At 42.8% G+C, this 14,809-nt stretch overlaps 1 protein-coding gene across 2 annotated transcripts in view; it reads right to left on the bottom strand.

Annotated features, from left to right (window-relative positions):
• LOC141060773 (chromaffin granule amine transporter-like) overlaps nt 1–14,809 on the bottom strand; it is a 116,922-nt gene that overhangs the window by 50,144 nt on the left and 51,969 nt on the right. For both annotated transcript variants that reach the window (XM_073557126.1, XM_073557127.1), the window contains exons 2-5: nt 14,621–14,752; nt 13,012–13,321; nt 12,848–12,906; nt 12,085–12,168 (exon numbers count right to left, since the gene is read on the bottom strand). In XM_073557126.1, coding sequence (XP_073413227.1) covers nt 12,085–12,168; nt 12,848–12,906; nt 13,012–13,321; nt 14,621–14,752 — 585 coding nt within the window. The remainder of the gene's footprint in view (nt 1–12,084; nt 12,169–12,847; nt 12,907–13,011; nt 13,322–14,620; nt 14,753–14,809) is intronic.

The raw sequence follows: 14,809 nt of genomic DNA, 5'->3' as shown, positions 1-14,809 counted from the left end.
ATGAAAGGAAGCCAGCCTGAAGGAGAACCTCTCGTGATCGCTCTGAGACCGCCTGCCCGATTTTTTTTTATAAGAAAACTACAGAAGAAATAAAACTATAAAAAGATGTGCAACGAAGAAGTTATCTACAAGGACGTGAGAACTTTTTTGTGCCGGGTAGCAAGAAGCTTTAAAAGGGCGTGGGGAGACACTTGGCAAGCGTAACGAGTGAGGCTGGAATCACGGCTGCACCTCTTTTGATATTTTTGGTCGACCCAGTCTGCAGCGAGGTCTTCCATCCGAGAGAGGTGTGAGTATCTAACTTTGCTTAAATTGCATTTGTTGATACTAGAACAGAGTAAAATTCGTCCTTGTAGGCCACTGTAAATATGGAGTGGTTACGGAAACAGGCAGAGAAATATGCTGGCACACCCCAGCTGGAGGGGGTTAATGTGGAAACCACGTGGTTAAATTGTATGCATTTGTTTACCAAAGAGAACAGGGAATTAGATAGAAAGAATTCGCTAGGAAAGACTAGTAGCCGAGTAGCGGCTTTGTGTAAGACAGTCATAACTTTTGATCAGGCTCTTGATAGGCAGCTTACACAACAATATGTTAACATGATCACCCGGGGAGAGGCAGTGTATAGGGAGAGATTAGAAAAGCTGAGCGAGATGCTGGAGCTAGCAGCGAAGCACAGAGAGGAGGGGAGCGAGCAGCAGCAGCTGAGAGCAGTTATGTCACAGATGGACACTGCAGCTTTGAGACACAGTGCTGATGTAAATACAGTTGTAGACTGGAGAAGAGAGTTAGGAGAATGGGTGAAGTAGCACATAACAAGATATAGTGTCCCAACAGCTCCAGCTTATGCAGACACAGTTGAGGAAAGATATATTATCCCGACAGCTTCAGCACATGCAGACCCTAGGTTAAGTGTGATGCTGCTTCAACCCCGAGAAAAAAAATCCCTGGCCAAATGTCCCTGGTTCATCTTAAATTTGTAAAAAAAAAATGTTTTGCCTAATTGGGAGGAAAGTGAGGGAGTGTTTTGTTAGGACGACGCAGTCCGAGGTGAAGGGTGAATGTTTTTGCATACCATTCACCTTGGGGTGTATCTGCTGATTCGGGGAGGCCAGGAGTTCCGGGGGGGTATGCACAGCTGCCGAGAATGGGCAGGTCCCGTTTGGCAGAGTCCCCACGGGATCCCATGAGAGGTCCTCCCTTGTGTTATTTTTGCGGACAGCTAGGACACTTTAGACGTTTTTGTCCCAACCTTGTGCCAGGGACTGTACCCCGAGAACCCCGGGAGCCATTTAACCCCCAATGTCCCCGGGAGTTCTCTAGACCACCTTTCGGAGTTAGATCTCCGTATCCAGCAGTGAATGACCCTAGGCAGTATCATCAGTATAATGGTCTTCAAATGGTTAACCCAGTCTCACAGGAGCCTTCTGCTCCTGCTCCTTCCCTAATAGCTTTCACTCATCGGCGCCCAGAGGTCCGTGCTATTCAGGGAGGGGTCACTCCTCCTTGTCCCTGTGCTCCGCTGATTAGGTAGCTACAGGAACATGAGGACCGGACCCTGACTAAGGATCTCTTTTCTCTTTGGGGCGGAGGTGGCAGCTGTTGGACGGAAGCCATGTCCAGATGAGGATGATGGATTTTTTGGGCTTCCCACGGCAGGTAACACTGATTGATGGGGGGCTCCCCCTGTTCCCCTTACCCTCCTTGCCACCCTTTCCCTGGGCATGGATGGTAGACCTTATGTCAAGGCAAGAATAGAGGGGTTGCCTTGGGAAGACATCCTCATCGATACAGGAGCCTCAGTTTCAGTAACAAGACACAAATTGCAGTCATCCCCTGGACTGCCTGAAACTACCACGTTGGTAGGATTTGAGGGCTCCTGTATTCAAGCAGTAAAAAGTCGTCCAGTAAACCTGAGATTTCAGGACACAGGGGGATCGAAGCAAAGGGGTCTTCGATGCGCTTTTTGGGTAAACCCATAGTTACGGTCCACCATTTTGGGAACTGATGTTCTGGGAGCAATGGGAATTGTTGTTGATTTTGTAACAAAGTCTTGTGGCGGAATAAAGAAGCCAGCCACTATCTGTTCTGTAATTGTCCCTGTGGGGGAGGAGAGTCACAAATTACCCATTGCTAGTTTTTTATTATGTACTGATGAAAATGTTGAAAATGCTGACAATGATGCTCTGAAAAATGAACTGAAGCAAAAGTTCCCTGAATTGTGGATCTCAAAGAAAACTGATTGTGGGTTAATGCAAACTCGGGTTAAAATTGATGGTGAAAAACTGCCACCTTTCCAGCGTCAGTACCGTATTCCTGAGGATGCAGTCCCTTACATAAGGGTTGCAGTCAGTGAATTGGAGAAGCAAGGTGTTGTTGTAAAAGGTAATTCTCCATGTAACAGTCCTATTCTACCTGTAAAAAAGGAAGATGGCAGTTTTCGAATAGTGGTAGACCTGAGACTTGTAAATAAGTACACCCCCTCAGCTGCTCACCTTGTTGCATCTGTCCCTGAAGTTATGTCACAGCTGAGGAGTGATTGTAAAGTGTTTTCTTGTTTGGACATTGCAAATGGCTTTTCCTCAGTACCCCTAACACCTGAATCTGCCCTCCGCTTCGCATTCACTTTTGTGAATGTGCAATACTTGTTCACGCAGTTGCCCATGGGATTTCACAGTTCTCCTGTGTATTTCCATCAGGCAATGGCTCAAGTGTTAGAACCCCTTGGCTACGGAGACAAAGTCTTACAGTATGTGGATGATCTATTGATTCAAACTGTTCATGAATGTGAACACAAAGAGACCCTTGAAAATGTTTGTCAGGCAAGATGCAGGACTCAAAATGAGTCTAGACAAGTACAATTGATGAAATCAGAGGTTAAATTTCTGGGTGTGTCTGTCTCAGCAGAAGGAAAGAAGCCCATGCATGACAGGGTTAAAGTTATTCAAGCTGTTCCCCATACCAACTAATATTACTGAGCTCAGAAAATTTTTGGGTCTTATCAATTTTTCTAGAGAATTTATTGAGGACTTTGCTTATCTGGCTAAACCACTGTATGATTTACTAAAATCTGTTGATGATGAATTTGCCCGTCAATATAGAGGGAACCGCCTTACAGGCTTTTGAGGGATTGAAGCGCGCCCTTACAGCAGCTACTGCATTGATTAACCCTGATCCTTCCCAACCGTTCTATATTCAGACACACCGGTGATGTTTCTTTTTCTTCTGTGCTCCTACAAAAATGGCCAAAAGAAAGCCCAGAAGTGTTTAGTCAGTTGTATGCCCTAGGTTATTACTCTAGGTTGCTTACCCCCGTGGAAAAAGGATTCACTCTATGCATGAAGCACCTACTGGGCGTGCACTGGACTATGAATCAAGTGAGACATATAGTGGGATTTTCTCCCGTAATTTTACAAACCCCGCATGTCACTTTAAAAACTTTGCTGAAAGGAAAAGCTTCAGGTATTAATTCACAGAGAATGGCCCAATGGATCATTGATTTTGAGAGTAGAGATTTACAAGTCGAAGTGGGTGAGAAATATCATTTGGCCCAGATGATGCAATATGCAGGAAGAAGTCACGATTGTCAAATTGAGCAGGCTAATGTCACTCCCTCCCCCTTCCGAGCAAATTTTCAAGAGGGAATCCCTTGTGCCTATATCGACAAAGCTCGATATTTGCATGAGGGGCACTATGTCACAGGCTTCGCAGTATGGTTTCCAGCTAAGCCATTGCTGCTGCAGTATAAACTCCCCGGTCATTTCTCCACTCAGAGAGTTGAACTAGAAGCAGCCTTACAGGTCATTCTTGTGTGTACAGAGCCAATGAATATCTTCAGTGACAGCGCATATGTTGTTTCCTCCCTCACTCTGTATCTTAGTGTATGGGCCCTGAGGGGGATGGTTGACTCACAGAATAAGCCCTTGCATCATGCAGACATTCTCACACAAATTGAACAACGGGGAAAAGAATTCCCTTTCACTCCCTCCTCAGGCCAAAAGCACAAGCCCCTATCACAGACATTTGCACTGATGACCTTGCCTCCCACTTTATAGAGAAAATAGACAATATCCGTCAGGAAATCCGCTCCCAATCACCAAATTCAGTGACTCCCATCCCTCCCTGCATTCCCCCTGGCTCACTCTCCACATTCGATCCCATCACAGAAGAAGAAGTCTCCAGGCTCCTCTCCTCTTCTCGTCCGACTACATGCACAACCGACCCCATTCCCTCACATCTCCTCCAGTCTCTCTCCCCAGTCGTCACAACTCACCTAACTACAATCTTTAATCTCTCCCTCTCCTCTGGCATTTTCCCCTCCTCCTTCAAACACTCTATCATTACTCCATTACTAAAGAAACCCACCCTCGACCCATCCTGCACAAACAACTACAGACCAGTCTCCAATCTCCCCTTCATCTCTAAACTCTTGGAGCGCCTGATATACTCACGCCTTACCCGTTACCTCTCCACTCACTCCCTCCTAGACCCTTCACAGTCCGGTTTCCGCCCCCTACATTCGACAGAAACTACACTCATCAAAGTGACCAATGACCTTCTGACAGCAAAACGTAATGGTGACCACTCTCTGCTCATTCTTCTCGACCTTTCTGCAGCTTTCGACACTGTTGACCATCCTCTCATACTCTCTAGGCTCCAGTCACTAGGCATTAAGGACACTGCTCTTTCCTGGTTCTCCTCCTATCTTTCCGACCGCTCCTTCAGTGTTCTGTTTTCTGGCTCCACTTCATCTCCTCTTCCTCTCACTGTTGGGGTACCTCAGGGCTCAGTCCTTGGCCCCCTTCTCTTCTCTCTCTATACGGCCCCAATTGGACAGACCATCAGCAGATTTGGCTTTCAGTACCATCTTTATGCTGATGACACACAACTGTACACATCATCCCCTGACCTTACCTCCGCTGTACTACAGAACGCCACTGACTGTCTGTCTGCAGTCTCCAACATCATGTCTGCTCTCTATCTGAAACTCAACCTCTCCAAAACTGAACTTCTTCTGCTCCCACCATCTACTAACCTCCCTAAATCTGACATTTCCCTCTCTGTGGGTGGCACCATAATAACACCCCGACAGCAGGCACGCTGTCTGGGTGTTATGTTCGACTCCGATCTCTCCTTCACCTCCCATATACAATCTCTTGCCCGCTCATGCCGCTTACACCTAAAGAACATCTCTAGAATCCGCCCTTTTCTCACCATGGAAACAACAAAAACTCACTGTCGCCCTGATCCAATCCCGCCTGGACTACTGTAATGCTCTATTAATTGGCCTCCCTCTCACTCGACTCTCCCCTCTCCAGTCTATCCTTAATGCAGCAGCCAGGGTTGTCCATCTGGCTAATCGTTACTCAGATGCGTCCGCTCTTCGCCAGTCGTTACACTGGCTGCCAATTCATTACAGGGTACAATTCAAAGTACTTGTTCTCACCCACAAAGCTCTCCACAGTGCGGCACCCCCTTACATCTCCTCCCTCATTTCTGTCTATCGGCCTAACCGACCGCTGCGCTCTGCAAATGACTTTCGACTAACCTCTGCCCTAATCCGTACCTCCCACTCCCGACTCCAAGAATTCTCCCGTGCTGCGCCAATCCTCTGGAATGCTCTACCCCAAGATATTAGGATCATCCACAATTTGCATAGTTTTAGGCGCTCTCTCAAAACGCATTTGTTCAGAGCGGCCTATCACATTCAGTAATCAAAGTCATGTTATGTTTGTGTGTGTGTAGCCCATTCACTATCTCCATCTAACCCCCACCCCCTGAAGATGGCTGGACCGTCATTGTAAATACATCATTGTAAATACAAACCTATGCTTTGTATCTCCCCCACCTCATTGTAGATTGTAAGCTCCACAAGCAGGGTCGTCTTATTTCGCTTTAATTATTGTATTGTTAACGTTGTTACTTATGACTGTTGTGTTTGAAACTGTTCAACTGTAAAGCGCTGCGGAATATGTTGGCGCTATATAAATAAAGATTATTATTATTATTATTATTATTATTATTCCCGAATTTATAGTCTTTCTGTAAAATTAAAGGGCACCAGATGCTAATTCCTTACCCCCACATCCTTGGCAATGCATATGTAGACCACGCAGCCAAGTAAGCTGCCCTTACAGGCGATGACAAATATCCCCAAGAAGTCATTGCAGCAGTCACTAATAAACCCCGGGAGCCCCCCTTGTTCTTTCTCCTCTTCAAGATCTTGTAAAGGCACAGAAGAAGGATGGAGACTCATTCCCTGTTCAATTCCCTTGAGTCCCTGCCCATTGAGGGGGAGTGCCTGTACTACAAAAGGGTTAATGACAGGCTAGTGCCTTACATCCCAATAACATTGATTAAGTTTTTGCTCAAATTTCAAGCTACAAAGGTGTTAAAATTGTTCATATAGATCAGTGTAGACTTCTTAATCATTTTACTGAGATTTCTGGTAGGGACTGATACTCCACTCTTTTTTTCTATTTTCTCCAGGTCAGCTGAAGATTTTCATATTCGACTCCTGGGACCATGAACCTATTAGATGATCAGGAGAAGATGTTTCACACTATACAGTGGGACTCTGATAGTGTGAGAGGGGGAGAAGATCAGACCAAACAATTGGTCATACACCAAAAAATACCAAAGTGACAAAAAAAGAAACAAAACAGTGTTCAAACCAGAAAAAACCCCTTAAGGGAAAAACTAGGAATCCCTAATAGATGTCCTGAGCTTTTGCCTACCTGGCCACGGAGGTTGGCACCGTAGGGGGAACGTTGTGGCGCCCCCGCTCAACGGTGGCTGTCCCTAGGGGCCCTGATATGCCCTGCAGCCACTAAGGATACCCTCTACCCGATATTAAAGGGACCCCTAGTCCTAGACAGATACAAAACTGCTCTAAAGAGGGCCCTAGTTCCCTTTAAAAGTTAAAATCAAACGAACACATAAGGTACATATAGTACCAGGTGGCACAATGGGTATATAAAGAACCCCCTAAGAGAAATGTTAATAGATAATATATATGTCTCCGGGGGTTCACAGACCAAAAAATAGGATATAAATCAGCTGGCAATACTATGACCTTTTGATTCCCCGATACACTTTATGCAGACAGCATTTGTAATACATTCAGATCTTTTACAATGGAGGTGCCATATATTGTCTCCATAGTGTCAGCACTCTCCTAATCCCTCAATGATTATAATACATATCTCCAGCAATTAGCGATCTATGCCAGCCTTAATGATAGATATATATCCAAAAAAGCACAGAGTTGAAACGATACTCATCTGTGTCATTGGTCTGTGTCACCCGCCACCTATAATGAGTTAATTGCGCCTCAACGCGTTTCGCCAATTATGGCTTTAAAAGGGAACCAGGTAAGGCATCATTACATTACTGCACCTTATTCTGGACACATAGCATCGGACTATCTGGCCTCCTGATGAGCCATAATTGGCGAAATGCATTGAGGCGCAATTAACTAGGGCCCTAGCCCTAACCCTAACCCTAGCCCTAACCCTAGCCCTAACCCTAACCCTAACCCTAGCGGGAAAATGGAAATAAATACATTTTCTTTTAGTTTTATTATTTTTCCCTAACTAAGGGGGTGATAACGGGGGGTTTGATTTACGATTTATGGCGGTTTTTATGTTTGGCGGCTGTCGCACGCTAAAAGACGCTTTTTATTGTAAAAATAGTTTTTGCATCACCACATATTGAGAGCTATAATTTTTCCGTATTTTGACCCACCAAGTCATGTGAGGTCTTATTTTTTGCGGGACGAGTTGATGTTTTTATTGGTACCATTTTCGGGCACGTGACATTTTTTGATCGCTTTTTATTTCGATTTTTGGGACGCAGAATGAACAAAAACAAGCGTTTCATGAATTTCTTTTGGGGGGTGCGTTTACACCGTTCCGCGTGCGGTAAAATTGATAAAGCGTTTTTATTCTTCGGGTCAGTACGGTTACAGCGATACCTCATTTAGGTCGTTTTTTTTATGTTTTGTCGGTTTTTTGCAATGAAAACAATTTTATATAAAAAATAATTATTTTTGTATCGCTTTATTCTGCGAGCTATAACTTTTTTATTTTTTTGCGGATGTATGGTGGCTCGTTTTTTGCGGGACAAGATGACGTTTTCAGCGGTACCATGGATATTTATATGCGTCTTTTTGATCGTGCGTTATTGCACTTTTTGTTCGGTGGTATGATAATAAATCATTATTTTTTGCTTCGTTTTTTATTTTTATTTTTTAAGGGGTTCGCTAAAGGGGTTAACTAATGGGACAGTTTTATAGGGCAGGTCATTACGGACGCGGCGATACCAAATATGTGTACTTTTATTGTTTTTGTTTTTTTTTATTTTGAAAAAATGGATTTATTGGGGAATATATTTTTTTTTTTAATAATTGATTTAGCGATTTTTTTTAATTATTTTTAACACTTTTTTTTTTTTTTTTTTTACTTTATTACCTTGTCCCAGGTGGGACATCACTGTCCTGTGACAGATCGCTGATCTGTCACATCACAGATCACTGTGACAGATCAGCGATCTGTCACAGGCACTGCTGCAGACTTCCTCATGCCTGCGCTTTGCAGGCAGTGAGGAAGTCAGCTCCCTGCAGGCCCCCGTCGCCATCTTGGATCCGGGGGCCTGTAGGGAAAGATCCCCCCGCAGCAGCGCTGCACATTGCGCTGCCGTGGGGGGCTCAGGGAAGCACGGAGGGAGCCCCCTCCCTGCCGATGCTTCCCTTTAACCCCCGGTACACCGCGATCGCGTTTGATCGCGGTGTGCAAGGGGTTAACGTGTCGGGGGCGGTCCGTGACCGCCCCTGACACATTGTGCCGGGTGTCAGCTATGATAATTAGCTGACACCCGGCCGCGATCAGCGGCGCTCATCACGTGGGCGCCGCTGATCGCTGGGACGTAATATTCCGTCCATGGTAGTTAGGTCCAGGGTCACATGGACGGAATATTACGTCCTTTGTAGGTAAGGGGTTAAGGACAGTAGCCATAGATACCAATGACTTATGGGTTTTAGTGTTGCTTGGAGAAACATTAATTAATGTCTTCGTATTATGTCATTATATTCTCTGTTCTAAACCACGTTTCTCTAGAATTATCATGTAATCGCCTTAGAATTATAATGTAAACGGCCTCTGCGGCAAGATTCAGCTTGCTTTGTTCTCATTATGTATAAGAAGCCCCTGTTACTGTTGCATGTTGCCATTCCACTGCCATCATGCCACTGTGCCACACCATGGCCAGGGCATGGAGCCTTATCATCGCCAGACTTCCTAGCGAATCTCTGCCCCTCTGAATTCCTGTTTTTGCCCGCATATTTCAACTTCTCTGATTTTCTGTTCTGTTTTGCAGTGTATCTCCTGAATAAACTTCGACCTCAGCTCAACGAGAAGATCGTCTCCAGTTTTGTTCGGCTCTTCCAGCTCTCTCAGTAAGAACTTTCTCTTACATGCAGTACAAATATCTGATACTGGCTGCTGTCTCCTCCTGCGCCTATTCTTATTCACATGTTTCATTACATAAGCTTCAAAATTCCTTTGCATATTTTCATGCTGTTTCATTTGGTCTCTCAAGGCTGATTGCAAGCTAATCCTTTGCTCTATAGTTGTATGCAGCTCTAAACGCAAGTTATCAATCTCCTCTTGCAAACTTTGAAGTGCCTGGACACAGACCCATCCAATGGCTGCTGCTTTCTGCTCTTCTGCATCATACCTTGAGAGATCAAATTTGGAGGCAATATCCTGGGGATTTGATAACCGCTGTCTCTCCCATTCTGGCAAGGGTCTGACACTGCTGCACTCAACTGCTTTCCTATTCTTGACCAACTTATTCCATTTTGCAAACATTTTTATTCAAAACAATCCCACTTCTGACACCAATTTGTTTTGTAACGGATTCAAATGGATTGTAATGAAGATAATGCTCACACAAGAATTGAATAAACTTAATTGATTTGCTTAATAAATGATAAGATTAAATACTAAACAATAAATACATTACATTATTCAGGTAGAAAAGTCCATCCATCTGTGTCCATCCCTCTCTCATCTCCAATATCGTCTGTGTCTGTCACATCTCCCCTCTGCTCTCTGTGTGTGTCCCGCCCTCCCCCCCGTATCTCTGTGTCCTCTTTTGTGTGTATAAATTTCTTTGATGTCCCAAGGTATGTGTACTGGACACCGAAGCTGCCTCCAATTAGGATAAACATCTCCTGGGAAAGGTCTATAAAACTAACTCTCATCTTTGGATGTCAAAGGTCCTTTTGTTTGAAGATGAATGTAAATGACATTTACATTCCCTTGTTTAGAAGATAAGTGTTAAGATAATAAAAAACAGTTATTTGCCCTCTTTGGACAGTCTGAACAAGTTTCAATGACCTGACCTTCAGGAAGGTTTAGCAAATGGATGTATATATATATATAATTATATATATATATAATATATAATTATTATATATATATATAATTATTTAGTAAAATAATTAATTGGAGCATTGTAACCATTAAAAATAACTCATACTATACAGGAAGCAATACGACCCAGGAATCTCACAGAACTGGAAGAATTTTCCAAGGAGAAATGGATAAAGATCTCTCAAACAAGAATGGAAAGATTCTTATCTGGCTATAAAAAGTGTTTTCAAGCTGTGATACTTGCAAAAGGGGATGTTACTAGGTAATAACCATCCAGGGTACCCAAACTTTTGCATAGGCCCATATTCCTTTTTGTAATTTTTAAAATGTAAAAGATTAAAATAAATATTTTTGTTGCCTAAAATACAAAGTAAATGTGTCATCTTTAACTTTAGGCCTTTTAGAGATCATTTCATCTTCAACTTGCTTAACTGTTCGTAATTACAGCAATTTTCACCAGGGGTGCCCAAACTTTTACATGCCACTGCAGAAATCTCATGCCCACTGTGCGCTTTTTGTACTCAGTGTAAACTTACTGTACCTGCGGTGCATGTTTAAAATCCATAGCATGTCAGTTTCTCTTGTGGTTATGCTGAGTTTTCTGGGCGCATTTACCCCATAGCTTTGCATTAGAGGCAGAATATCCTCAGATAAAGAATGCACTAAAAGCTCATGTAATCTACACCGAAGTATATCAATAAAGTTCTATAAAAGCCAAATACCAGGAAGTATAAAAAACAAAGCAGTTTTATTAAAAGGATGACACCCCAAAAGGAGACAAAAAATGCAGCATCAAAAACGTTATAAAAACATGTAAAAGAATCGCATACAAAAATGCAAAAAAAACCTAGAAGTATTGTAAAAGAAATAATAGGTGCAGAAATTCTGCAGCACCAAAACTCAGCAAAAGCTCATTGTGGGAATAGTGTGTAAAATAAATAAAACAAAATAGAAAAAATTAAGAGCCACTGCCAGTCTGAATGACTATTTGTAGTCCTGCTCCCATTGGAAAAAATATGTGCAATATATAAAAATGATTTCTACAGAAAGAGAATGCAATTTAAAATATGTTTAGCAGTCCTTTGTGGTTGTAAAAAACGTTAAAAATAGTTACATAATTCCTATTTTTCTCTACACTTTCCCCCCATATCAGCAAAAAAAAAAAGCAATACAAAAATTACTTAAAATTTTGAGCTTCATGTACCTAAAAAAGGGTAAAAAATGTAAAAAGTTAAAAAGCACATGTACGATAAAAAAAAAAAAAAGTGCTTGGTCTGGTGCCCGGTCATAAACTGGTTAGTAAAGGTGGTGATGTGAAAAAAAACACTGCCAATTTTTTTTTTATTACATGTAACACAAACTATTGGGGTAGCTTAATCTCCTCTTGTCACTGAAAGTCGGGGGGAGATAGCTGGCCGACAGCTTTTATATGCATATGGCCTTACAATGGTATTCCTATCCACCGAATCCCACCCATGTGAACCCGCCAATTGCCATAACAGGGGATTTATGTCCCTTTTCTACTAGTCATCACTTATCCCCCCCAATCATCCATTTTCTTACAACACAACAATAATACTTTGATGAGCAGGTTAAAAAAGGATTATTCAAAGACAGATCAGCGCCCTAATAATGAAGCCACTGTTACCTGCAACAGTAGAAAATGAGGATCCGAGTCCCTGCAGAGACCTCGCGAAGAACATAAGGGCATATGAGCGAGCGAAGGCGAAAACTGGCGGAAAACAGAAGAGAAAAGTACAGAAAAGTTTCAGAAAACGCACACGATAATATGGTGTGGCATTATCTGTTGCGTTACAGGCTGTTTTATGGCCAATGATTAGAAAAACATGGTCTTCTTTGTTTTTTTTTTCTCCCCGAAAGTGCCACTCCTGTCCATAGTTTGCGTCTGGTATTACATCTTTACTTGAATGAGCCTGAGCTGTGGACAAGAGTGGCACTATTTTTGGAAATAAGTCCCATTTTACAACCCCCATTAACGATTTCTTTCGATTTTTTTTCCACCGGATAATTGGTAATTTGGAGGTCCCAGCACTTAGCTGTCGTCAGCAATCCCAGGTATAATAATTGCAGCAGATGTACATCATTTGTCGTCTCCCTGAGCCAGATCCACACTGGCAAAACAAACCCGCATCTTTCCTCGCACATGATGGCGTCATCATCATAATGGTTATTGTATGTCTCAATGGACACTTCCTTCTCCAACAATGTCTGACTGCTAAATAATTCTGCTGAAAGCTAAAATCCGCAACGTGGATTTGTTCTCTACTCTGGCTAATAGATGTGAAAAGTCTCACAAGGTAAAATCTGCTATTTCTTACATTATCTTTAGTATTCATAACAGTTGTATTTTTGTGGGTTGTGGACATGTAATAATAAAATGCATAACTCACTTAAAGTAGACAGGAACAGGATGACAAACCCACAGAACATTGGTATATCATATCCGACCCTAAGAGAAGAAAATAAGCATCAGGTCCAGAAATGGCCGCGGCTAATCATCTTCCTCCTGAAAATCCATCTTGCATAACATCCCCGGCCCATTAATACAATGTACCTGCTGGTAATGATTCCTACTATAGGGTTGAATAGAAGTTGTACAATTGCTTTTGATGCAAACAGAAGACCGACTTGGACGTTTTCATCTTGTAGGACGTTCGCCTCCACGTTGCAGCTGCCATTTTTAGTGGCTTCCTGGGTCTTGTTCGTTATGACTTGTTGATTTGAATCAATAATTGAGAATGTGGAGTTGTCATATAAAGAGTAAATGGTGAATGAAGAGTCGGAAGCAGAAGGTGAAGATGTTTGGACCACAGATGTGTTTCCATTGTGTTCTTTCTCATAAAGGAAACTGGGAATGATGGGAACTAGACAGGGAGGATTCAATATTAGATAATAATACATGAAAGGTGGTCAATATGAAGCTGAAGAAAAGTTTGGGCACATCACACTAGAGTATCTAAAAAGTCAAGATAACATTTATGAATACTAACCCTACACTTTGTAACAGTTGGTGCCAACAGAGACCCAACTGGAAGCTCCTGGGTCTCAACACAAAATCTGTAACAGGACAAAGATTACAGTACCATGGGCCACTTGTAATACTGGTGTCTTGTTAAAGGGCACAGATTCTTTAGGCCTCCCCATGATCTGGGTGTAAATGCAACTATTGCTAATGTTGCACTCCCAGTGGGGTAACAGCCCATGGCAATACAATACACAAGCCTGCCAAATTTTTTAAATGGTTTTGTGGGAGTTTCCAGAGTGATGTTTTTTCCATTGCCATGCCCTTTTATGAAGACCACCCCCCCCAACCACACTACTTCCAACCCCCTGAGTGTGCATATGGATGTTGTGCTCAGAGTAATGCCTCCTTCACACTCCCTGATAATACCTGTGCAGGAAAAAAACAGTACTGGTGAGATGCACAAAATCATCAGATACAGCCAGACACCCCATACAGAAGGCAGAGGTAGGTTATTACCATCACTGCCTTCCTGAGCACTATATACACAACCTTGAATCACTGACAGTGCTTTCTCCTCTGGACCCAGTAATAATGTGATTGCCTGCTGTAGGGAGGGAGCAGGAGTTGCTCAGTCCTAGGAGATCCAGTCAGCAGTGCTATACAGTCAGAAGGTTGAATTTTCTCTGTAACTTGGACTAATATACCAGCCCTAGTTACAGGAGAAATCAGATAAGCAAGGTGCACTGGTTCCTGCCGCTCTAGTTGGTCACTTTTCATTGAATATGAATTGGGCTGTCTTTTTGTTTTCATGGTCATTTGGATTTATCCGATTTCAGAACTGAGCCAGACGTAGCTGGCATCCATCCTTCTACCCAAACAAGAGGATACGACATGACATTACTGACATCTTATCATATTTTGTATTTGGTGGAACAATGCTTTCAATTCCTACAGTAAGACTACCCTTTATTTTAAGCTCTGGGACACTCACTTATTGGGAGAGTGGGAATCCGATGACCCCCATTTGCCTTTTTTTATGGCCACCACATTCTCCATAAATTTCAGTGGAGAGATATGGATATGTCTTAAATGCTCTAAGACACGTAAATGCAGATGTGATGTTATTGGTGGCATAACCCCTTTAAGATGGGAATTGCCAGTTAATAAACACGTGGAACATCTCCATAGACAGACATACCAACCACTGTGAAAAGCATATTATCCAGGAGGAGAGCTACAAAAACCACTGCAAGGGTGACCTGTCTGGAGCCTCTCTTCTCATTCAGCCACTTGCATAGGCCGCACTCCATCATGGCACCACAGGGACCACCTTTCAAAAAGAGAAGAAAAAATTAATTCTTAACTAAAAGGTCGAAGCAATTTTTTT

The sequence above is a fragment of the Dendrobates tinctorius genome, unplaced genomic scaffold (assembly GCF_039654945.1).
Source record: "Dendrobates tinctorius isolate UK_male_01 unplaced genomic scaffold, ASM3965494v1 ptg000245l, whole genome shotgun sequence".
In the NCBI taxonomy this organism is placed as follows: domain Eukaryota; kingdom Metazoa; phylum Chordata; class Amphibia; order Anura; family Dendrobatidae; genus Dendrobates; species Dendrobates tinctorius.
The sequence above is the reverse complement of the archived record's forward strand: the minus strand, read 5'-3'. Positions and strand labels throughout refer to the sequence as shown.